Here is a 25,599-nt window from a genome sequence, read left to right as displayed (position 1 = left end):
TGAAACATTTGGAAATGGACAAAAATGTCCATAGTGACGCATGAGGGTTACATTTTTTATATCGTGGAGGATTGTGCAAAGACAGCGAGGCGGAAAACTTCAAACATTTTTCCAGAAAGTTCTGCAGATTTTAGCTTGAGAGTTTGTGGATTCTGTACCTGTGATGACACCTGTGGACAGGTAGATGTGGATGATGCTGGTGGAGAAAGAAGCCAGGATCATCCCCAGAGAGGCGAAGAGACCACCGACCATCATGACCGGGCGACAGCCGAACCGATTGACCAGCACGCTGCAGAGAGGACCTGCAGAGGGCGAGCACGGTTTGAATACACAGGGTTTGATCATACTCCACGTCCTGTAGGTTTTATATACCTGTGCCGTAGAGCATGGCGAGCAGGATGGAGGAGATCCACGCCGTGTCGCTGTACCCGACCCCGAACTCTCTGATCAGCTCTTTGAAGAACACGCTGACAGCTTTGGGGAAGGCGTACGAGAAACCCGTGATGACAAAACACCCGGCCAGCACCGCCCAGCCCCACCCGCCGTCTGGAGCCTTCACCGCCCCGTCACCCGAGTCCACCGCCACGCCTCCCATGATGCACTGCGGCTGAGTTTAACGGAGGCAGGCGGAGAAGCTGCAGGAGAAAGATTCATGACGACAAGCCGTTAAGAGTTTCTGTCGAAGTTCACCAGTAATTAGACCGATCCCAAATAACACAGTTAGTGAAAGTAGATTAGTGTTTTTAAATGATCTTTAATATAATTATAAAATATATCATTTTCACTTCCTGGATTGGAAACAGAGACTCCATCTGTGCGGCTTTATGTCCGATATTGATGACATAACCAGTGATCATTTAAAAAGTAGTTTGAAGGTGTGTGAGGAAGAAGCTTCAGGATGTAGATGCTTTGACTGATGAATTTCTGCTCTGTGACTCAGGACATGTTAAACTGTGTTTGTAATTACTCTGTGTTTTATGTCTGTAACTTTTTGTTGTGCTGCTGCCCCTCTTGGCCAGGACACTGTTGCCAATGAGATTCTTAATCTTAATGAGGTTCTCCTGATTAAATACATTTTAAATAATTTTTTTTTTTAAATATACCGTTGGGGAGATGGTGCCCCTTTAGGAAGGTTTCCTACTGTCATTACAGATGTTGCACATTTTGAGCCACTGCTGTGGTTTTTAAGTTCATCAGTCCTTGGGGGCCCCCCTACTGACCTGGGGCCCCAAGAAGTTTCCTGCATGGCCTGTTGACAAGCAGTGCCTCTAAACTGGTTTAAGGTTTCTTCTAGGGTCCAGACATGACGTGCAGCTCAACTGAATTATTTTTGTGATTTTCATTTAAAAAAAATGTTGAGTGCAGTGACTTTAGTTTTTATGTCAGATCTTTTTTTCCTGCAGTTTTTTAATTGAAATTTGTAATTGTAACTATAACAAAAAAGCACAAAATGTCCTCACAGTGTGTGTTTAAAAAAATACTTAAATTAAGGCATAACATTTTTCATAACTACAGATTTGATTTCATTTAAAGGCTCAGTCTGCAGAATCCAGATACTGAGTGTAACGTTTTCCTTCTCTACCAGCCAGCGTGGATCCAACATTAACTGTATCCCATCATGCTTTGTAACGGGCCTCCCTGATTCATAGCTCCGCTGCGTCTCTCTTTTACTCTCCCATTAACACTTCAACACAAGCAGAATCTATGTGTGTCTTTGTCTTCATGTGCAAAGCTGGTCGGGATGTTTTTATGTTGGACACTTTCTGTAATCGTTGAGTCAGATGAGACGTTTTTCTCTCTGCATCTAAGCAAAGCACTAAAAATACTCAGCGTCTGTTTGCTCCATCAGCTGATTTATAACCTGTAGAGGAGCTGAAGGGACAAGCTGTGTGGTAAAAAATGCAGACTGGGCTCAGGCCAAAAGAAAAAAAAAAAAACTGCCAGGAATCCAGAGTCTCCGGGTAACACGACACTGACGTGACCCGCCTCAGAAAAAAAACAATCGACCACCAGAGCCGCCTGTGTTTGTGTGTTTGTCTCTGGGGAAATATGCTGCATTATTACACAGCCACACAGAAATATCCTGAAGTCATTGTGTGACTGTAACATCTGCTTTCATAACAAAACATGTCCTCTGAGTCTCCTTGAAGGACAGACTCTTAAAGTTACATCCTGTGCCTTAAAATCAGACTGACTGCTCATCAGCAAACATCCCAGGTATACGCTCTGTGACGTTTGAAAGCAGACAGCAGCGATCCAAAGTGCTCAAATGTTCTCAGAATTCACTGATGACATTTTAAAAGCATTGTTGAATTTTAAAAAAGAGAGAGGGGATTTCAGGGCACAATTTGTTGAATTAAGGAATCTAACTATGAGGGAGAATGATGCACATGCAAAAAGCGAACACAAGCTGCAGTTCCCCCAGTGTCCACTAGAGTCTGTCTCCTGCAGTGAGTCAGTCTCCATAGAGCTCTATGTTAAAATAAACATGTTTACATCCTGGTACAAAAACAGTTTGAGTCTCTAGAGCTCATTTCTCTCTTCAACTGTACGGGCTGAATGTTTATACAACTCACCTGTTTACATTATATTAAGGTTTAAAGGGATGCAGAATTAGGGGGCGTGGCCTCTTTGAGTGACAGGTGGGAGCTGCTAGCTGTCTGCTAGTTGTCCCCTCAGCTCATTCAGTCCCTGACCTTTAACCTCTGGGCAGTGTTTGTGGTTTTGTGTCAGTTAAAGGAGTAGTATGTAACTCTGACCGGTGCCTAATGTACGTAGGCTATAGTCCTCCGGCCCGGGTTTGAGTCTGATCTGACGCTCTTTTTCTGCATGTTATTCCACCCTGTCTCTCTCTCTCTCTCTCTCTATCTCTCTCTGATTCCTGACTCCACTTTCCTCTCTTGAAATTTAAAACAGTCTGTTGGATTCATGTATTTAAAAAAACAGTTATTTAATATTGTGCCAACAAACTGTGAAGTAATGATGCAGCTGAGCGTATACAATAAAGAGTGTTATCTTTTAAATAATATTATAGAAATAAGTTTTATTTAATCTTTTGCATTAAAATGTGTTGGAATTATTTCCCACTTCATCGTTCATGTCTAAATAGAGAAAACTGATCATGAGTAAATAATTGACAGTAAAAGGTTTGAATACTCAAACATGCAGTCCTAGCTTGTTCCATGTTAAACACACACACACACACACACACACACACACACACACACACACACACACACACACACACACACACACACACACACACACACACACACACACACACACACACACACACACACACACACTCAGACTTCACCTGCTCTTGTCGGGTCACCTCTTCACACCTTCTGTCACGACGTGGACGTCACGCTGGATCCATCGTGGGAGCAAAAACGCGCATTAAAAACTACAAATCCCGCGATATGACATCAGGAGGTCCCACTTCTTAGATATGGATGTGACACGCGCTCTCCTGGTTTATTCTCATCAGTCTCACCTGTGAGCAAAAGAGGAGCAGTGATGTCAGCAGCTAGAACAGCACGCGCTGACAAACTGTTGAGTGTCTTCCCGGTGATGCTGCTGATCCGTCTCCTCCTCCAGCTCCTCCTCCTCCTGCCTCAGCACCGGAGCGTTCCTGCCCGCACGTCTGCCTGCAGACCGCCAGTAGGGCACAGAGAGCACAGGCTGCAGGGTCCTAATGCCCCCAATTTACTGACCACAATCCGCAGAACAGTGAGGGGGAGCAACGACCTGCATTCTTTCTTATGTCCAGCAGGGGGCGACTCCATTGGTTACAAAAAGAAGTGAAAATGTCCCTACTGATCAGATAATTTATTTCCTCAGTAAACATTTTCCTGATTAGTTGAAGGTCTCAATCAGGACTTCCCCTGAAATCCTACTGATCTGGTTGTTCACACATGCACCTCACAGCAGGAGACTTTGAAAACTTCAGGAGTTTTCTGCAAGCATGAAAGCAGAAGAGGAATGAGGGCGGGGCTCCCTGTGATTGACAAGTCACTACCTCAATAATTAACCTTTTAACCAGAGTAAAGCTGAGCAACATGCATCTACCATGTCACCAAATATGGCCACTTTTGGCTCCACAATGTCAAGATGGTAGAAAACCACACTTCTTATAATCGTTTTATAATCTCCTGTGATGTAACATTGTCCATCAGAAGCTGTGTCATAGGAGGGGGAGAAGGGGCAGGAGGGGGGGGGGTGTAATGAACTCCTGTGATGTAAAATCATTGATCAGAAGATGTTAAAGGAGGAGGAGGGTGGTGTGTTTCCTGTGAATCTTCGCCTGACAGTGTTCATAATGAGTGTATAAATAAACTCCTGTCCTGTGGTTACTGAGGGGAGGAGTCTGAGGTTCTCTGACGTCGACTGTCCCCGTGCTGCCTCGTACGCAGGTGTTACATCCTGGACATATTCTACAGATTCTCTAGTTTAGTCTAAAGAAATTAACCATCATGTAAAATCTTCTTCTGTCCTCTGTGGTTGCTCAGTTTGTCACTGTGCATGTCCATCCCTCTGCACAGCCTGCAGGCTGGAACAGTTGTGTAACTGTCCTCAACGAGCAGCAGCATGCAGGTGCTCAGGTTGACCCACAGCGCCCCCCAGTGGTCAGACTGTGTCACTGCTGTAAGGAAAAAAGTTCATCCAGCATTTTGCAGCCAGAAACTTGATGAACTTCAGACTTTACTAAATACTAAAGCTGAGTAAGAATGTTTATCAAAGAAGGGATTGTACAATTTATATTTTCATCAGCTTTGAATTATAATTTAAAGGTCACATATTCTCTCTTGTTCCTTTTACCTCGGATGTTTGATGTGGGAGCTTGGAATGAGGTCACATCCGAGTCGAGCACCTTCGAGGTTGTTAAAGCAACATGGACGCCTCCAGGAAGTAGAAAAACTACAGAACTCAAACCCCCCCCCAAAAAAAGGCAACACATACAAGTACTTATTAATTTATTTACAGTTTTAAAATACACAAATACAGTGGCATTACAAATAAGGAGCAATAGTTTCAAGGAGGGAGAGGAAAGAAAAGACTTCCCATGAATCCAAAGTGAGAGATGCATTGTGGGACACAAGCGGACATCTCCACTGCACAGTTAAAAAAAAGAAAGAAAAAAAAAACAGGAACAGGAAGTGAAGAAAAACAAAACAAATGAAGAACTGAAGAGAAGCAGTTAGAAGGTCGTCTCTCCGTGTGAAGTGAACTCGCATTAATCATCAGTGACAAACAGTTAATCCATCGCGTCTTCAAGCCCACAGGTGAAGAAGAATACAAATAAACAAAACAGAGTGAGGCGTTCCCAGTCCCCCCCCCCCTCCCTCCCCCACACACTGTCATTGTCATCCTGTTAAAGATAGCAGGCACATCCTATACACAACAAGAGAACAAACATGTACAAGTTACCACTACAGACCCCTCCCACTTTTTACTTTAACTACAGAAAAACGGAGTTAGCAAACCAGCCTACCACAAAGATCTACGTCCAAAACCTGCAGGGTTCAGCAGTCAGCTCGGCCACCGAGGGACGCGAGTAGCCTCCGATCAGACCTCCTTTATTAAGACGACACTCAAGACTGTAAGACTCCAAAAAACTTCCTCAAACACACCTGTCCCCCCTTCCACCTGGACTCAGTCTGCAACGACGGACAAAGAAAAGGTGAGTATGTGAATGTGAACTAAACTGGAGCAGGGATCAAAACAATGAGTTCACGACCTAAGCAGTTAATTATTCGGGGGGGGGGGGGGGGGGGGGGGGGGGGCAGACGTCAGTGAGGTCCAGGTAGAAGAAGTGTCAGTAAGTCTGAGCCCGACATGAGAGCCGGGAGTCGGATGGTCTGGAGTGAGATTTGGGAGGCAAAAGAGTTAAAAGAAAACTTTTAAAAAACAAAATTCTCCTGAACATGTTCACCCACTCACCCGCCCGCCCCCCCCCCCGCGCCTACGACAGAACCACACAAACACGCACACAAAAGCCACGTCACTAAGCACCGATTCAAAAACAACATCTCATCCATTCAGTGCGACACATCGACCCCCGAAAAGTATTTCACTGTTTTCCATTTACAGCTTTTCCCAAAGCAGCACGCGGCAGCCACAGAAAGAAAAACCTGCTGTTGGATGGACTACGGCATCCTGAGGAGGACAAAAAGAATCTCGTTCTGTGGGAGCTTTTTAAAAAGACATTTTGTCCCATTTTTAAAAACAACCAGGTTATCCTAGCTTCACATTTGAACCTACAAACAAAGAGCTGTGGCGACTCTCAGGACACAAAACAGGACCCTCAGGCCTCGTCCTCAGACACGCCCATCACGCGTCTTCATGCTCTCATTGTTAAAAATAAAAAAACGTCCCACACACGTTTTCCCATCAGCTGACTCTCCAATCTCCTGTGAAGAACGACCAGAGGAGCGTTAATGCTAAAGAACTAAAATAAGTAAAATCAAAGTAAAAAAAAAGAAAAGAAAAAGACGCCAGAGGATCCATGGCTTCATCAACATTAAAGAAGAGGAGGAGGAGGGGGGAGTGTTTCTTCCACGGGGGGCGAGGGGGTAGGAAGGAGGGAGGATGTGGCTGCTACTTTGCCGACGTTGTTAAGGCAACCAGAGTGTGCTCCACCCGCCCGTCTCTCTCTCTCTCTCTCTCTCTCTCTCTGTCACACAGACACACACACACTCCGCTGTGAAGGGAACGAGAGCGCAGCCGAACTCTCGTGCATCAGTTGGTGGTCGTCCTCTGTGTGTGTGTGTGTGTGTCTGAGTGTGAGTGTGTGTGTGTGTGTGTGTGTGTGTGTGCTGCAGGTGGTGCGTGTTGAGGCCTCCATGGTGCACAGGTGAAGAAAGGGGGAGGGGTTTCACCGTGGAGCCGCAGACTGGAGGCCGCTCGGTGTGACCCGGGACAGAGCCTGCAGAGGAGGAAATAAAGAATAAAGTTCAGACTGTGAGCTGATGTGAGAACACAGCAGGATATAATCAGGAGAATTCACCTGGAGCCAGTGGGAGGGGGTGGTGACCTTTATTCCCTGTGATCACTGCACGACCATAGACTGTCTGCACGCCACCTCTACCATCTCTGTGCTCTAATCAACCTGCTGCTGCATGTTTCCTGTTCTCCAGTATGTTCTTCACATTGAGATTCTCTTCAACTACACATAGCATTGATACAAAGACTTAAATATTCTCATTAAAAGGTGTCATCCTGCACCTGTGACAGGCGGATTAAAAAAAAAAATTGACCGGTCACTGTTATTTTAACAAGCCACTTAATTTTAACCGGCAGCATAATGTAAGAATGTGTAATATCAAATCAAGGCTCACTGTCTCCCTCATAAACAGAAAATAACATTTATTTTAGTTGATTATTTTGAGGCTGTTGAGAGTTTCCTCAAAGACAAACTTGTATTTTTTAGACTTGGTCTGCGTGCGTTACCCTCTCTGACCTCACGGGGGAGCATCACGTCTACAAGCAGGAGGAGAACAAAGGACTTAATGAAGCCTTTAAAGAGCAGACAGCTGCAGGGCAGAGCTCAAACCCTCCCTGATCTTTAGCTTTGTTTACAAGAAGGCAACAGCGGTTTTATTTATGACTGTACCTTTAAAATATTTCACATTTCATCGACACAATACTCAGATCGATTTAATATCAGAACCTGATGATTATTAGACTTTAAACTGTTTGATGTTTTTGCCTTTGTGAAGCACTTCTCACTCTGGTTTAGTCACATGCTCGATAAATAAATAAATAAAGGGGATTCTTATTCCTATTACCCTCATAACTTCTACTCTTACAGAACGACTCCTGCTCTTCGGTTGCTTCATGTCAGCGAGAAAAACGGAACAAGGAAACATTTGGCAGGAGAAAGAGGAAGTGATTTGTCCTTTGGGCAGCCTGGATCTGAATGTACTGTGATGCATTTCCTCTTTAAAAAGGAACATTTGAAGACAACAGAGCACGGATGATTTACTCATAGCTCAATTTTAAGTCTGTTTTTATATTCTTAGGCGCCTTTTATGTTTTGTTTTATTGACTTTTATGTGTTTGTATGTCTGCTGTTTTACCCCCACTGAGCAGGACTTTTGGTAAACGGTGTCGTTATTTAAAATGTACGATATAAAAAAAAGTGGACGGGACGGTAGACCAGCTGAACTTACATCCTCGATAACAACAAAGAAACACAAATAACTGCACTGACGAGGTCCTCAAGCTGTCTGTGTGTCATTGTTTTATGTTTTTATTGTGAATTTCCACCAAGAGCATGATGGGAAATAATGTAAACATTAATCTAATTGTAGTTTTGTAAATGCTGACTGTGCAGGATACCAGGAGTGTTTGCAGAATCTTACAGTCGATGACTCAAATGTCTCAGGATGTCAGAGTACACAGTGTGTGTGTGTGTGTGTGTGTGTGTGTGTGTGTGTGTGTGTGTGTGTGTGTGTGTGTGTGTGTGTGTGTGTTACCTGTGAGGACATGCGGGAGTCCTGTCGTCCCGTCAGGTCTGAGGAGGAGATGTTGACCGGTGCTCCACGATGAAGACGCATGCTCACCTTCCTCTCCTTCTCCAAACCTGAGAGAAAAAAAAAGGAGGTTAACATGATTACCTCAAAGCGCAGATAAGTGGGTTCAGGTCCTTTTGTATTACGCAGAGGGCGACGACGAGCAGGTTTCAATCCTCAACACGCTGAAAAATGTCACTTTTACGGTTGTTTAAAAAAAACAGAGGAAGACCAATCACAGCCTAGCTTTTTGTCGTCACAAAGCCTGCAGCTTTTTAATATCTGCTCCCGCCGTGATCCATTCATCCACCCTTCCACAGATTTAAATAAAACTCAGTGCTGTAGAAGACGCACTCTTAATGCCCTTTTTTCATCTAAAAAGTTGGCTGCATTTAACTCACCGGTGCAACCGATATAAAATGCTGACACACGGATCATCATGACCACGAGTGTAGCTGCCACCATCACACACTGGAAGCGAACAGATGCGATTGAAATTTTTCCTCCCTTCTCTGACAACAATGCAGCAGCCAGTATGTCCTCCTTCTAACTTTAGATTCTGGTCCTGAATGCTCTGGATTTGTTTGGACCAGAGAAGGTAGGCGCTTTTAAGAGTCCACCACATGGCAATCTGTGTGAGCATCGACTCTAGAGAGGAGGGGGGGGGAAGAGACAGCTCTCTACGATGTTTAGAATTTAGACTGCAGTACCCATTTTAGACACTAGGTGTCAGAGTTACATACTGCTCCTTTAATGAAAGAAAACATTATGGGCAGAATTTAACTCCACACAGCCATATTAATTCTAAACAAGGTCAATCAAATCTCAGCCTCCAATAAATTGAACAATAGAGGCTAACTGGTATGAATGAACACATGACTACATCAACAGCATTCAAACATACCAAACGTACCAGTAGTGTCTTTTTGGTGAAGTTTTGAGGTTTGTAGCCGACTCCTCTTCCTTCTGTTTCTGAGTGTTTGCTGAGATGCAGAGAGAGACTCTGCAGGAGCTGCTACTTTGTAAATTAGTTGCTGTTTCACTGAGAGCTGCTTTGCGGCTCTTCCTCGAGCCGCAATCGCAGTGGCACCACAGCCGTCTGACTGCCTGCTGCCCCTGCTGGATAGGGGTTGCAAAGTTTCAGCCTCGCTTTTCTCCTTAATGTTAGTTTTTTTTCCCCCCCCAGAGGAATTAGTTTTCCTAAGTTTTGACAAAACAGTGTGTATGCTCGGGAATGTTGGGAATGCTCTCCAGTCACTCCTGATCAGGACTGTTCGAAGGCATCTCGAGTTACTGGCAGATATTTGATAGGCCACGCCCACTTTCATCAATCAACATGACACTTTGAAAGATTTTATAAACACTCATCCCCCGAGCATGCACACCAGTTTTGGTGAAAATCTGACTACCCATTTTTGGAGAACACATTTTGGTGTTTTATGTGCCCTCTATGGTTCATGCTTTGTTAGGGGGCACCGGTGACCTAGTGGTTAGTGCAAGCACCCCATGTGCGGAGGCTGTAGTGCTCCAGACGGGCGGCCCAGGTTCGACCTATAGCTATAGCTCCTTCTGCATGTCATCCCTGCTCTGTCTCTCAAACTTTATGGTCATTCTCTCTGATAAGCTCCGCCCCTTCCAAAGTGTATCGATCACTTGAAAACTAAACAAGACATCAACTACATCTCAACAACTATTAAATGAGCTTCATCCAATGAGCAACCACATCAAAGTCAAAGTCAAAATGTGATTTACATAAAATCCAAAATGGTGGAAGATCCATCATGGCAGACTTTGATGGTCAAAGAGGCTTTTTTGTAGACTAACATGAGCTGGACCTTTGTGTCAAATTAAAAAAATTGGATGCAATTGAGAGTATGAGGGGCGTGGCCTTTCAAAAATCGATCTTTTACTTAATTGCAGCGCCACCATCTGGCCCATTGGGTTCATATTTCTTCACATCATTTACAGTCGCTGTGCAAAGTTTCATGTTTCTACGTCGCTCCATCTCACTTGAATTTGAGCCGCGGCATTAAACAAATATTAATAATTTCACACAAAGACAACAGAGTTCTTTCCCTTCAAAATCTGAAGAGGAAGAAAAAAAGCCACGTCGACGATAACGGACCAATCGGGAGCTTTTCTCATTCTGCAGGTATGCCTTAAATCTTGTGGAAGAGAGAGACATAACGGCGTCCAGCTGATGGATTACATCAATACGAGCACAGGATAACTTGTGTCTGTGTGCTGACCTGTGTGTGAGGCAGGGTTGAGGGGGGAGGGGGCTGCAACTTCCTGAGTGGCTCTTGCTCTCCCTGAGGCCGAAGCCATGCCCCGAGCCGCGGGATTCCTGCCGTGCCTCAGCCTCTCCTCTCGCTCACGACGCTCCCGCTCGGCGTCCTCCACGGCCCTGTTGGCGCCCTGAAAAACATGAACACACGGTTAGAAGATTGTCTCTCAGGAACATGTGAGCAGCAGTTGATGTAAGAAAGTTTCTGTTCCAGCTGCAGATTTAAAGAATTAAATCCTCCAGATCTAGTTTGAGACTGTTCATTCTTTTTTTTCAAGCTGAATCTTGAAGTAAATCTCTTCAAAGTGACGACATAACTCACAAATTTGAGCATGTTCCAGTCGAACACGTAGTCGTAGGAGAAGCCCTGTCGGTGGAAGAGGTTCCTGAAGAGCTGACGGAGGTACGAGTAGTCAGGTTTGTCGTCGAACCGCAGAGAGCGACAGAAGTTCAGGTAGGTGGCAAACTCCGCTGTGAGGACACGAGGAGGACAGACGTTTACAAAAAACACTCTCTGCAGCTTTGTAACTCTCACAGATAAAGAGATTCTGTCATTTAGAGAAGAACATTACAGATCAACTGGAAGAGGTTAAACGTACATGGGTAGCCTTTGCAGAGGACCTCGATGGGCGTGGACATTTTCTTCTCACTGATGCGTTCGTATTTCTGCCTCTTGGTGGCGGCTTTGAGGCCTTGCCAGGGCAGAGAGCCGAGGTTGAAGTACATGAGGACGTAACCCAGAGACTCCAGGTCGTCTCGTCTGGACTGCTCTGTAGAGAGAGAGAGAGAGAGCGAGAGAGAGAGAGTCAGACCACAGGAGGATGGAGGCGGGGTTTATCTGTTTCACCAAAAAGATTTTTGAGGGTCTTACCGATGCCCAGATGTGTGTTTATGGAGGCGTAGCGGGCGGTGCCGGTCAGGTTCTTGTTCTCGCGGTACGGGATGTGCTGATGCGTTCGGGCGTCGCGGTATTTCTTGGCGAGGCCGAAGTCGATGATGTAAACCAGGTTGCCCTTCTTGCCGAGCCCCATGAGGAAGTTGTCGGGCTTCACGTCTCTGTGGATGAAGTTCTTGGAGTGGATGTATTCAATACGGCTGATCTGTGAGCAAAGGACGCGACAGGTTGTTCATTCAGCATTATTAGACAAACATGGAGACATTGGAACATACACAAAGAGGCTAACATTTTTTGCATGTATGCATTCTCTTTTTCCCCTCTCCCTTGGAGGAGGCATAACACATTACTTGTTTGATACAGATTACCAACAAAAAATAAGACACAATCAACAAGGGTCTGTGGAGTAACGGGTTTCCCCTCCTCACCATCTGGTCGGCGAGCAGCAGCACCGTCTTCAGGCTGAACTTGCGCGAGCAGAAGTTGAACAGATCCTCCAGACTCGGGCCCAGCAGCTCCATCACCATCACGTTGTAGTCGCCCTCCGCCCCGCACCACTTTATCGTAGGAATGCCCACTGCACGAGAGGAGAGTGGGGAGCGTTTATATTTAGTACGTCCCAAAATAAAATAAAAAAGCATAGCAAACAGCTGCAATTCATGAATTTCCTCAAAGGCTTCAAACTCAGGAGTAATAAAAAGAAAAAAAAACTGAAATCTGAATCGACTCCAAACGCTGCAGGAGAACAGCTGATGGGGTTCCCTAATTTAACTTCTCAGTTATTATAAAACATGTTATGATTGGTAGATATGAGTTAGCAACATTAGCTCTGTCAGTGTTTTTCTGGCTCAAACTGAAGATGTGCAAAATGTTTGACATAAAGCGTTAAAGACCGACCTTTGTTGAATCTCTAAAATGTGAACATGTGATTTAATTAAAGATGAAATCCTCACGTTATAAACTTTGTTAAGCTATGAAGAAAAGTGTGTGTAGTGACACAGACTTAGTATCAATCCTAGAACACGTTTGTCTACTTAAAGTGTGCAGCTGAATTACTGAAGAGAAAATTCTGCTTCATAATTTAGAGAAGTTGGCTGATGTGTCTCGTTTATTCTTGTGCAACTCTTCTGCAGAGAACAGAAATGGCGCTGTCCTGCACGGTGTCTATGCACCCTCCACATACAGACACACATGCACACACACAGGGGGGAGGGTGTGAAGGCAGAGGCCAGCTGGTTTAGTAGTAGCTGGTAATTGGCTGACACTGCCGAGGCGAAGAAGCCATCTGGCATTTCCTTCTACAGGCAGACAGCGACAAAAAGCTGCTGCTCAGCGCTGCTCAGCACCTCTCTCTCTCTCTGCATCAGCTATTTATATACGTACAAACGCAAATACATCCCACAGTCTGGGTCAGTCACTGTGCCCTAATAAATCCTCCATGCTGGAACAAAAATACAAACGCATGTGTGTGCACAGTCGTGCTGACAGAGACTAACCGTCTCCTGCACACGCTCAGTGCGCTCCACAGTCGGCTTTAAATCAGACCTCACTATGTAAGGTCAGAAATTATTCACCAGCACGGGAAGGGAAACAAGTTCAAATCTTAGTTAAATGTGTTTTCAGTTTTATCAACTCTGTGCACAAACTACTGAGCGTCTTGTTTTAGGGCCCTACAGCGACGCTAACCTCCAGACGCCACAGACACGCTCAGGGTGACAGGTTCTCTCTCATGTCTCCCGTGTTTGAAGCCTGTGGGCATGTTCACAGTTCAGCATGCCATCTACAGACTCAGCTCTGTCTGGGAAGTTTCTTTAAATGGTAAATGGACTGGACTGTAACGCATTTTTCTAGTCTTCTGACCATTCAAAGCGCTTTTTTACACCGCATGCAAAGTCACCATCAGAAGTAACTAATCTCATTCATACACCACTGACGAGGGAGCAATTCTGGGTTAAGCGTCTTGCCCAAGGACACATCGGACATGTTGGTGCAGGAGCTGGGGATCGAACCCCCAACCTTCCGGTTGAGAGACGACCGACTCTACCAACTGAGCCACAGCCGCCCAAAGCATGATCTGAAGCATGAGCTGTGATACTTTTTCAGGGACTCCTTAAATCTGTGACCCGTTCAATTTTTGGGGATTATGACTAAAAGCCTTCAAGAAGACCTCCTTGAAAATCACCTCAGAGCCTGAACACCAGATGACCTCCTTCAGCGCTAGTTAGACTTCATAACCTGCAACATAATGTAGGAATTCAGTTTGACGCAACTGTCATTAAGTGTGTTGCTATGATTCCTCATCAAAGACATCATGCATTTGTTGACCTAAAGAAGGGGATCAGAGGTCAAATCCCAGCCACTTTATAAACTGCTTCTTAAGCCTGCTCAGAGGGGTCACTGGAGTCCTGACTGTAGATGACTCGGCATGAACAAAACCTCTCACACCGATTTAACACACGTTTCCATGTAAATGAGTGACTAAAGTACCTCCGCCCTGCATCATCTTGTAGATTTTGCTCTCTATGTGGAGCTGTGGGTGTTTGGTCTTCACACATTCCAACTTGATGGCGACCTCCTCGGCGACCGAGATGTCAGTACCTGCAGGGAGGGAGGGAGGGAGAGAGAGAGAGAGAGAGAGATGAGCTGCATGGAAACACGTCACAGACACGTTCACTTTAATCCAGTGACCTTTACATCTTGTTCGCTAAACTGTAAACACCAATGACACAGGAAAAAAGAACAACACAAGATATCTGAGAATATAAAATAAAATATAAAAATGGCAGAACTCACAATTCCATCTGGATTTACATTTTTGAGCATTTAGCATTTAAAGAAGCAAAACAACAATACACAAACATGTTTTTTTTATATTTCTGACACGATTTAAATACATTTTTAAAAATGTAATTTTTATTACAGTTTGTTGTCGGACATTTCTTTCAGCTGAGGTTTTACAGATTAAAAGGGATTTTAAGCATCTTAAAGATTCTCCCACAAACTGTTAGCAGAAATACAAATGTTTGCACTGAGGCTGGACCCAAATATTCATTCGTCGGGTAGGCAATCAATTTTGGGATTTGAGTATTTGTGTCTTGTTTCTTTTTCTTTTGTGTACCTGATATTCCTATCCTCACAGCGGTCAGTAAACGTCACACTTCAGTTCACCTTGGTCGTTAAAGGGAAGACAAAATGCCGAAGACTTCAGCTGTGTGGGATCACTTTAAATTAAGTGAAGACAAAGGCAGTGTGCCAAAGATGTAGTTTGAAACTGGCCTACCATGGTGGCACAACATGCGAGAAAAGTCACCTGAATGCTGGAAGTAGTTTGCTATATTTTGTAAAAAAAAACTGAGACCATACTAGCTAGCAAACTTAGCTTAGCCTTAAACTTTGCTTGGAAAAGACTTATTGAGCCGCGTATGTGTGACGTAGTATGATGTCTACAGAGTCAGAGGAACATATCCTCACAGGACAAAGTCCAACACGGCCTTCCATCACGCTTTATTGGCGTCCGTCAAGCAGATATGAAGATAACAAATAGTTTGCATGGTAAACAGGGTGTTAGTGACAGTTGAGGATATTTAAATTAGTCGTGCGGTCGCCTGGGTACACACAGACGTATCAGTGGTTACACAGCACAGCCGGCCAGAGTGGAAGAGAAACCAGCAGGTTGCACTGAATGTACCCGGCTCCTCTCTCAGGTGTCTGCTTTAATGTGTGGTCCAAATTCCTCACAGCGATCAGAACATTTTTTAATCACCCTCTAACTGATCTGAGAACAGTCTCTGTGAGGTCTGAATAACCTGGCGTACAGCTGCTTTCCTCCTGAATACCATCACAGGGTCCAGTTCCCTGCACATAATCACAGCAACTCTACACCGGGTTACGTAATCCAATTTCTCTCACACGTGTTTCAGCTCAATCTCAGGCTAAGAGCAGCGCTGATGGAGCTTCATTGATTTCTCTGAATGATGTCATGAGGGCGGGCGGGGCCGCTCTCAGCAGGGCGCGGCACACATGACTCATGGTAAAGCTGAAATGTTGTAAAATTTAAAAAACAAGATCTGTTAAATATCGCTGCAGAGAAGTCTGAGTGTTTGTGACAGCTGCAGGACATCAACGTCTCAGCGTGGACTGAGTCCTTCTCCTGCAGGTCAGTTATTCACATTGATCTGCCTCTCAATGGTCACTAAAATCTATATCAGCCTAGAGACTTTAAAGGGTCAGTTCACCCAAATTCTCATCGTTGACCTTCATCTTATCAGGGACTGCATTTAGGTCCTCCACAGAGGTGAGAGAAGAGCTCTTAAAATACTGAATGCCTTCGATGAGGGTGACAGGCGGTTTCCACAGGATCCATGTGCACAGCCTTTTGTCTCCGCCTTGGTTTTGCTCCGTTGGACAGCACGCACCCTAAACCACTGGGTCTGTTCCTGAAGTGTTAGCGCAGCCGAGTGCAGGAATGAGCAGTTGGACTCACAGGAGAACTACAAGATCACAGGAGAACTACAAGAGGACCTTTGCACTCTGCAGTAGATGTTGTTCAGCAGTGGTCATTGCTTATTATGACGTCATTCTTTTGAGTTCTTTAACAACGCCATGAATCCATGCACGCTAAACGAGTGGATGAACGATGATGACTAAAATTGTGTCACAGGTAAACGAGGGCTGCTCTACTTTAGTTTCAGCACAAAACCTCAGAATAAAGGTGCACCGATAGATCGGCATGTGGCCGGTTTTCAGCCTGCTCGGCCCTGACCGGTAACCAGCCCATCCTCACAAGTATAGCTGATTTGGTGCTGATCTCAGACTCACACACGAGAGTCGTTTAAGGCCGAGCCGCTAATGGACGTCCACACACACACACAACAAGCTAACATGCCGTCCAGAAATAGGTATCGGAAGGTAAAAATTGGAACTGGATTCGGCCAGAAAAATAGCAATCGATGCACCTCTACCTCAGAACAGATATTAAGAGTTTCAAGGGGGTACTGTGACCTGTTTCTTTATGAAGCTTTGTGCCGGGTCAAATCAATCAATCTATCAATAAACGGATCGATCAGTGACCACAGAGAAAAGGCTCTTCATAGTGAGAGCAGCTCGGTTCATTTTGCTTTGTTGCATCACAGGAATGTGATTTGTCTGGACAGATTTCTCCGGGGAATGCGGAGATCTTTCCACTGTAGAAAAAAAGTGTGCGTGTGTTTTTTATCAGGACGGGTTAGTGAAGAAACATGTTCAGACACGTCGCTCTGCACAGGTACACAAACAGCAACGACTAACCCTTAAACACTGAGTGACTTCATGAATTTGTGTTTCGTCGGACAGAAATCTGCTCTCTGACGAGTCTAAATGCACCTCTCATATTGGGGAGAAGAGAGAGTGGTGAACCAGCAGATGCAACATGTTGCACTGAGAATAATTAAGTTAAGTCTGTAAGCTCTCATTGAAGCTGCAGAGCCTTTGGTTAAAGACCAGGACCACATCAAACCCGGCTTGGTAGGATGCGTTTCTGCCACACGTCACTGACCCTGAAATGTGTCATCACTGCAGAATGCGTCGAGCTGCTTTGAAGCTGCAGGGCAAAACAACTCAGGTGAGATTTCTCAACCTAAAGTTTCTGAGAAGTTTCAGCCTTTGGTGACGTCAACAAAACCGCCAATAACACAAGAGCTTTTCACACAATCGAATAAAACCACAACGTTTCACAAGCAGAGGAGAGTCATGAGTTTGTAAAGTGAGTCACAGGCAGCGTCCAGTTTGAGCACGTCTCAAGTTCTGTTGTTGTAATAGCTCAAACACCGGCTCTCTGTTAACCCTGCTTATGTAACCCGACCCATCCCTGTTAGCATACACTGCTGGAACCATTTCAGTTTACTCACATCACGAGCCAAGTCAGAGTTACATAAGGCCGTCAAACAGGTAACACGCCGAGGATGGAACATTTGACACACGCTGTTTTTCTTATCAGAGGTTTTGAAGAAAGGTGCTGCAGAGTTTAATCAGACGGTTTTATCCATCAACAAAGATAAGACTGAAGAGTAGTTTTATTCTACGCGTGTGATCTGTCAGGAGGGTGCAGTGCGACATCAGAAGGGTCGTCTTGAAGCTACGATGTAAAACTTCAAACATCAAGCTCAAAATCAAACGATAAGACTCCCAATATTAGGTCAATTCTTGTCTTAAAGCTCAAAACTTACAGGCACAATATTTTGCATTTTGGGTACATTATGTATATATAGATTTTGTTCTTTTTTTTCTGTTTGTTTGTAGAGTGGGATGGGGGAGGGGGTACTGTTCTTCTTTGTTAACCTTTTGAATGTTCTATGTCTTCTGAAAAAGCTATAAATAAAGTATTTAAAAAAACAACAAGTTGCAGGCACAACGTCTAAATTTCCCAAAAACATTTCAGTACAGAAGTGTTGCCAATGTATTTGCACAGATATTTGCAGATTGCCTGCAATTTTTGATGCCTTTCTCTCCAATACACATGTCTAATGATGAGATATATTTACTTCAATAAAATTGAAACTTTAAAAAAAGCTGATCTGGGCAGAGAGCAGGACGGTGATATTGTGAAAGGCCAGCAGAAAATAGCTGCAAATGTATTATCAGGGCGCACTCACACAAGGCAATCTGTACCGTAGCACGCTTAACGTAAAGCCATGCATGTGTCGTATTACGACCTTATGAGCAGGGTTTTTCCTGGCTCAGAACGGGCCTGTGGGGGGTGACTATACGCGCTGTAGTAAACGTTCGACCCGCGTATAACAGTATAGTCTACGAGTCTGTATTACCTTATTTGACAGAAATCTGTGCACTTCCTGTTCTTTCCCATTTATTTTTATCATTTTATAAATAATATTATCATTATGCTTAAGTTACTGAAACCCTAATTAAATCTGGTAAAGATTTTTTTTTATTGCAACAGTCAAGCATGGGAGGAGAGGGATTTTGAGGGAGAGGGGAGGTCACGCTGCTCTTTTCCTTTAAATTGTGTTTTTGTTTTACATACACATTTCTTTAAGTACATTTATTTGAGTTACTAAGGTATTATGTCAAATAATCACAGATTTAAGTCACAGATAATTTGGATCATTTGATCAGATCAGGAAATTGAGAAATAATAAAAATATATTTGCTGGCTATAACGCGGCGCTGTTTGACAGTCTGTGTGGAGAAGTTCACAGACCACAGCTGGCTGACGTTACGATCGGTAAGATATTGATTGTTGATAACAGACACGGTGGAAATGAACGGAGAAAAGTTTAACGTGTGTTTCTGACGCGGTCCATAATTATCGCGGATCAACCGTGTTCCTTTGCACAGTTTCACTACAAGTAAACAGGTGGTTGGCGTTCCGGTGTGCGTGTGCGTTTGCAGCCATGTATGTTCGTGTGTCACGTCTCGGCGTGCCCCCGCGATGACCCGTCTGCAGACAGCAGAGGAGCAGGGACAAGTAGCTGCAGCTACATCATATGTGGTTTAGTATAGTTTTAACATGACTGTTGGGATAAATATTTACCGCCATTAAGTGGATTGCTCTTTGAAATTAACTCGCCAAACGGAAAATAAACCCTCATTTAGCGCTTGTGGGTGTCAGCGGAGCGTCCGGAACCAAAAGAAACGAACAGTCAATCAGCTGGCTATCCAGCGTGAGCCACATTCGTAAACAGATGAGAGGGGAGATGACTGTTAGAAGTCAGAGACGTCGTATTAAAGTTTATGTTCTGCTTGTTCAACAGTCGTTTGATGTATTGATGTTTTTAACATACATTCAGAGAGGATTTGATTTGCAATTTGAATCATCTTCTTTTTCTTTTGGCACTTGTGATTTTCCTTTGGCGCTGGGTACTCTTTGGGGGCGCCAAAGAATTCTCTATGCAGGAAAAACCCTGTATGAGGTAACCGTGCTCAGGCCCGGTTAGTCCTGGAGCGGTGTAAGTGCAGGCCAGCGGGGGAATGGGAAGGCAGGGACATTCGAGCTTAATCACAGTACAGGATAACTGGGCCTAGTGTGTGAATGGGCCCTAAGACAGAGTCGGCTTTCTGGCACAAATTCCCCAACTACCAAAGGTGCATGGAGAAAAAGCTCCAGGAACATGAAGATCAACTTTATTCACTTTATTAGACCGACGTGTTCCAGCCCGTGGCCTTCATCAGGGTCTATATCTTCATACTACGAGTGTTGCTTGAGCTTTTTCACCTCTTCAAGGTATCATTAGACGTCATAGCTGTACGAGGTTAGAATATTGGACCTCGTCGCCGTCCTCCACAACTAACGGCTAAACTAAGTTTGACACATTTTTCTAACAAGAGTGGATCTGGACAACAAGGATGGAAACACTTTCATGTAAACACATTTTCCTTCTCTGTAGACGCATGCGTCCATGATTTGTCGTCAGAGAGATTGTTTTTATTGCAGCGTTTCAGGAATGTGTTGATGTGCTTTATGTGTGATTGCAGCGTTCCTCTAAAATACACAATAAAAAAAACTGACCTTAAACAAGGTCACGACATGAAAGAGAAACTCGTGTGTGTTTGTTTTACACAACGACGAGGGAAATCCAGTCGAGGGAGTTCATGTGACGACAGAGTGATCAGGAATCTCTGCAGCTCGTTTCAACACGATCACAGCAGGAGATCTTTTTATATAACGTAAAGAAACAATAAAACTTAAAAATCACGAGGCTGTTTGTCGTGACTGTCTTAGAAAATCTCCTCAAAGATCAGAAACTGTTCAACATTTGTGAATATCTGACAGCCTGCAGCACACGGAGTATGAGGCTTCAGTCCAACAGCTGACCTCATCTCCTCTACTGCCAACAAACAAACAACCCTCTGAACAGACCTGCAGAGCAGCGCAATCACACCATCAGCATTTTTTCTCTTTACAACATTAAAGAATATATCATTAATAGGGCGTGACCGATATGAGATTTTTGAGGCCGATAACGAAAACAAATCCAATACTGATATATATCGGCCAATAACTTTCTTTCTATTTTGATGTTTAGAGACGGATATAAATTGACATGTTGCGTTGATGGCCGAAATGCTGATCAGACACTTTTGGAAAAGATTTATAACAAAGACGAGATGGTCACTCAAGAGAACTGCTAGTGTAAGACAATGAAATTAAAAATGAAATACTATTTGACGGGTGAATAAATATTGTAACATCGGCGCAAATTGGCCGATACAGATAATCACTGGATATGCTGATATCAGCCGTCCGATTCGTCGGCCGGGCTCTGATTCTTATTTCCTGTAACTGATGCCATTGGACTTATGATAGATGCTTGGTTCAGTTCTGGATGATTAACAGTGTTTACGTCATGTTAGTCAGCAGCCAATCAGAGAGGAGGAGAGATGAGGGATCACTCAATCAGCTGGTCATAAAAAGCAAACAGACTGAATCTGACACACAGTCTGTTTTTAACTCTTTGATAGTGAAACTCGCAGGTTTCCTCATGTGGACGGGCTGTTACACTCTATTTATTTACAGCTTGAAACTAAAACTCTCATCGTCCACATCGTTAAAGCCTTAGGCAGCGTTTATACCCTGCATAAACATTCATCCTGCGTTTGAGGATAACACTTAAGTAAGGGCGTTTACACTTTGCATTAACACCGAGTCTCCTCAGAGCGCTGGACTCTCATGCAAATAAAAGCATGCTCATTTGAACAGACTGGACGACCTCTCTTTGCAGAGTTTAATCTTCCACCTTCAGGCCTGACGGTACACAAAGCCAAAAAGGCATCGGGTCTCATTTATACCTGCAGCTATTCTTTTGTTAAATTTAAGTTAATTTTGTGTTTCTGTCGACCTATACATAGCATTGATATAAAGACAAATACCGCATCATATAGAAGACTCTGTTGCTTCATCTGTCACTTCCACATTGTTTTTTTAACGCCATGTCTAACCTAAGGAGACCCCCCTCGCCCCCCCTCCTGATATTCTCCAGCTGTGAAGTGCATGTGGGAACAACCAGATCAGGAGCAGACCTCCTGAAACTATCTAGAAATTTTCAGGAGTGAATCCATGAAATCAGCTTTGGTTGCACCAAATCTCAAAAGCTCAGATTCAACATGTTTAATTGTAAGATCTACTTTATTAACAAACGTTCGCAGCTCTCTCTACATGAAGTCTGAGCGTGAAGCGGAAACAGAGCAGCCGGATCGCAGACACATCAGTCCGCCTGCTGTTTAAGGAAGCCGTTTGAAACACTTCCTCTATTTTGATCTGGGGAGCTTCAGAGTCAGATCCCGTGTTTTACATCATGTCAGATATTATTTGTATGATTATTTCCAGGTTGGTTAGAGGAAAACACGCAGAACACAGGGATTCAATTTACGTCGTTGTCTGTCACAAATAAATCTGTAACGCTACTTTTATTTACCCGCCACTCTGGCTGGTAGGTCGAGCAAATTCAGCCCGACACTGCACAAACACACCCGCATATAGACGTTGGTGGGTGCCAATTTCCAACCTTGATGAAAACAGATGCATATAGCTCTGTGTGCTGTAAATATATTATTGAATCATCCACTGGGTGATGTCGTCCTCTTTCTGGGTTAAGAGGAGTCAGTGATGATGTTATCAGTCAGTAAAAACGCTTCATGAATTCACAATGTCTCCTCTCCATTGTTCTGATGACTAAAGTCTTCAGCTCAGAAATGTGATCAGCTGATCTCCAACACTGTTTTCAGGAGCTGTGGACCTCCAATATGGCCCCCAGAGGATTCATTACAGCGATGAAGGTGGTGGGGGTCAATGTAGGAAATTTCAGGGTTAACTCTGAGCAGATAAACCGGAATACAGACGGATACATTCTGTGCAGGAATTACTAACAGAAACTCTTCCTCTGGCACAGCTGACAGATCTCTACAACCTTTACCTTCAATAACAGGCACCACACATATCATCTATTATCGGATTAACTAACAGATCAATAGGCTGCAGGCTTCAGCAATTTGTTGATGAAACTGAGGAATATAAGAGCCCGTCTCCTCTGCATTAAACAAGCAGCACAATTTATTTCAGCCGACGGTCAGCAGGACATGGAGCCTCTTTATCAAATTACACCTCAAAGACAACAAACGCATACAATGGACATCCTTCTGTGTTTAAATGACCACATGACATTCAGATTATCATGAACCAACCAACCCCCCCCCCGCCCCCACGTGTTCTTTCATACAGGACCACATGATGAATTCTAGCTATTCCTCTGATAAAAAGTTAAGTAACATATAAGAAGAAGAGGCATCATTCGCAATGGATTGTGGGATGGGTAGTTCCTTGTCTCCCAAAGTAAAATATGTACACAGTCTTGCACTGTTGCCTTTTTCTCAGTTTCTTTAGTGCTGTTTTGGAACTGTTTAATAGACACGAGTATAGAGGTAGCTGGATGTCTCTGTTCCAGGCTTCAATCTCTTGATATGAGGATTTTAGTGAAATGTAAATGGAGGATTTGAACCGGGAATCTTACCTCTGGTACCAGAGCAGACGGGGAAGTGGGCAGTCGCTGGTGAGCTCTTTAGCTAATATGTACACTTATATATTTCATTATTTTACTGAAATACTGGACAACATAACACGTTTTGTATTTTTTTACATTTCTGATTTGATTTTTTCTGTTTTATTCAAATCCCAATAAACGTCACAGAAAGAATAGATATCGCAAATTTAGTTTCCCCCCCAATATTGTGCAGGGAAGGGAATCATAATCGAATTAATTTTAAAAATCCCTAACCCAAATTACGCTACCAGGAGGCGGTTGTCCCACTACCACGGATGAAAACGAAATCTGAGTTGACAGCAGTCAAGATGAGACGGAGGAAAATAATGTGTTTAACAACGAGCTAATGTATCCCGAGTTTAATTTACATTATGTTTTCATCACAGCAGCAACAGCAGCTTCCATTAGGAGTTCGCGCATTCACGTTATTGCGTTTCCACGGCAACGATAAACACGCCGTTTACGTTATGGCGGCCGCCGCAGGAGACACAACTATACAGTAAAAGATTTCTCTGGCTTTGACTGCTGTAAACATTTGAGGTAATGTTAAATACTCAAGAAAAAATCTGTAACATAGGTTTTTTTTTTTTTATCATTTAGATATTTTCTAACAAAATTTTACATGTAAAAAATACGTTTTAAAATATCGCGATAATTCGAATCGTCCGTATCGTTACTGCTCAGTATTATGATCCAACAGTCCCTTCTTACTGTTGATGAAATCTGTTCTGAGTTACATTCTTTAAATTAAACACATAATAAAAACATGGTGACGGTCACAGAGTTCACAGACTGAATAAACACATGTTTCGCTGAGTTATTTTAAGCTAAAAGCCTTTTTTTTATCCTGCTAGCTTCGAAGCTAATGTGGCTAACACTGAACAGCTGATTGATCGACAGCTTGTTTGATAAACCCGGAAAAAGGAACCCAGCAGGTAAACCCTACACATCTTTATGGACAAACACAAATCAAAAACATGCATTAGTGTCTCCAGTTATAACTCACCCAGATAAATGTCTCCAAATGATCCACTTCCTATTTTCCTGCCCAGTCTGTATCGGTTTCCCACTCTCAACTCCATTATGTCGGCTAGCAAGCTCGCTAGCTCCAAAAATATCCCAAAAAAATGTTCAGTTATTGAGCCAAAGGTTTTCAAAAATTAAAACAGGCAGAAACACGGACACATTTAATCACTGAGGGCGTTGAATTGTTCCTTCTGTGGGTCGTCTCCGGATGAAATCGGCTCTCCAAATCTTTCGCCACTTGTTTTAAAACACTAATAACGTCATAATGTGACAATACGTAGCTCGTTAGAAAGGTCGAAGTGTGAACTTTATGCTCTCGATGGTTTTTAACAGCGCTTGTCTTTTTATCGCAGCGGATGATGATGGATTTTGAAGACTTCACGGTTTGGCTCAGCTCGTCTCCCTTCGGCTGTCTCTGCTCTGTTAGGATCCTGGCTCGGTAATCTGTTGGAGGTGTCTGACGTCACTTCCTGGACAGTGACGGAGATCCTTTCCGTTGAGAATGAACAGCAGATAACACGACCGGTAACAGCAGCCGGATCACTGCCTGTGAACCACTAGACGAGGGGAGGAGAAATATACAGTATTTTATTTTATTTTAAGAAAACTACGGAACGGGATAAGGACCAATTAACAATATTATATCTCGGAAAATTATGCTATAAACGCTAGGTACAATGTGATAGGATATGACGTTAAATGGTTTGTTTTAACCCTAAACACTACGATACCATACATGATACGACACTAATCCCAATCTTCTGACTTTATCGTCACCATTCTGGATTTATTCACAATATTTGACTTTGTTCTGAACTGGTATGCTTTCTGTTTTCCTGGCACATACACTGAAAATCCTGCGATATCACTGCCAACAGATGAACATACTATTTAGAGCCGCCATCTTTGCCCTCCATCCTTTGTTATTTTGGTTTAGTGCTCGGGACTAATCTCCTCCAGGACAGGGTGTCTGCTCCCGCATAACAATAAGAGGTTGGTTCCTTTGTCCAGCTGGCCTAAGTCCACCTCTCATGGACAATACACTGCGGGGATTCCTCTCAAACCAACAATGAAGGGTGACAACTAAAAAGAGCCAACGTTAAATACATTTACATCCTTATTTATTTTCTGTTATTCGATGTAAAAAACAACAACTTTATTCCAAGGCAGTTTTTTTTATTAATAAAACTTGACATTAAGTTACAAAAATCACGTATAATGTTGTTACTAAAGTACAAAAGCCTGGCTAAAATCTGATAAAGAAAATACAGTTTCTTGTACTTCTGGTATTTCTCATTTTTAATAAGGAAGTGTTTCTTTTATTCTGAAGGGCTGTGGACGGAA

At 43.6% G+C, this 25,599-nt stretch overlaps 2 protein-coding genes across 3 annotated transcripts in view; both read right to left on the bottom strand.

Annotated features, from left to right (window-relative positions):
* Positions 1–3,628, bottom strand: part of slc16a3a (solute carrier family 16 member 3a) — a 7,964-nt gene extending 4,336 nt beyond the window's left edge. The window contains exons 1-3 of the mRNA XM_020651600.2: positions 3,317–3,628; positions 373–635; positions 159–302 (exon numbers count right to left, since the gene is read on the bottom strand). Coding sequence (XP_020507256.1) covers positions 159–302; positions 373–595 — 367 coding nt within the window. The 5' untranslated portion in view covers positions 596–635; positions 3,317–3,628. The remainder of the gene's footprint in view (positions 1–158; positions 303–372; positions 636–3,316) is intronic.
* A 1,331-nt stretch (positions 3,629–4,959) lies between these two features.
* Positions 4,960–24,691, bottom strand: csnk1da (casein kinase 1, delta a). 2 transcript variants are annotated; one of them, XM_020651589.3, is made up of 9 exons: positions 24,236–24,691; positions 14,186–14,296; positions 12,127–12,275; positions 11,675–11,903; positions 11,403–11,573; positions 11,126–11,274; positions 10,766–10,934; positions 8,481–8,587; positions 4,960–6,928 (listed from the first exon to the last, which is right to left on the bottom strand). In XM_020651589.3, the coding sequence occupies exons 1-9, from the start codon at positions 24,309–24,311 to the stop codon at positions 6,878–6,880; spliced, it is 1,212 nt and encodes a 403-aa protein (XP_020507245.1). In that variant the 5' UTR covers positions 24,312–24,691; the 3' UTR covers positions 4,960–6,877. The 2 variants fall into 2 exon arrangements, 1 of the variants encoding a protein (XP_020507245.1); XR_010668892.1 differs by lacking the exon at positions 4,960–6,928 and adding an exon at positions 9,430–9,635.
* Between the last annotated feature and the right edge of the window lie 908 nt (positions 24,692–25,599).

The sequence above is a fragment of the Labrus bergylta genome, chromosome 16 (genome assembly GCF_963930695.1).
Source record: "Labrus bergylta chromosome 16, fLabBer1.1, whole genome shotgun sequence".
Classification (NCBI taxonomy): domain Eukaryota; kingdom Metazoa; phylum Chordata; class Actinopteri; order Labriformes; family Labridae; genus Labrus; species Labrus bergylta.
This window is presented reverse-complemented; position numbering and strand designations above follow the sequence as displayed.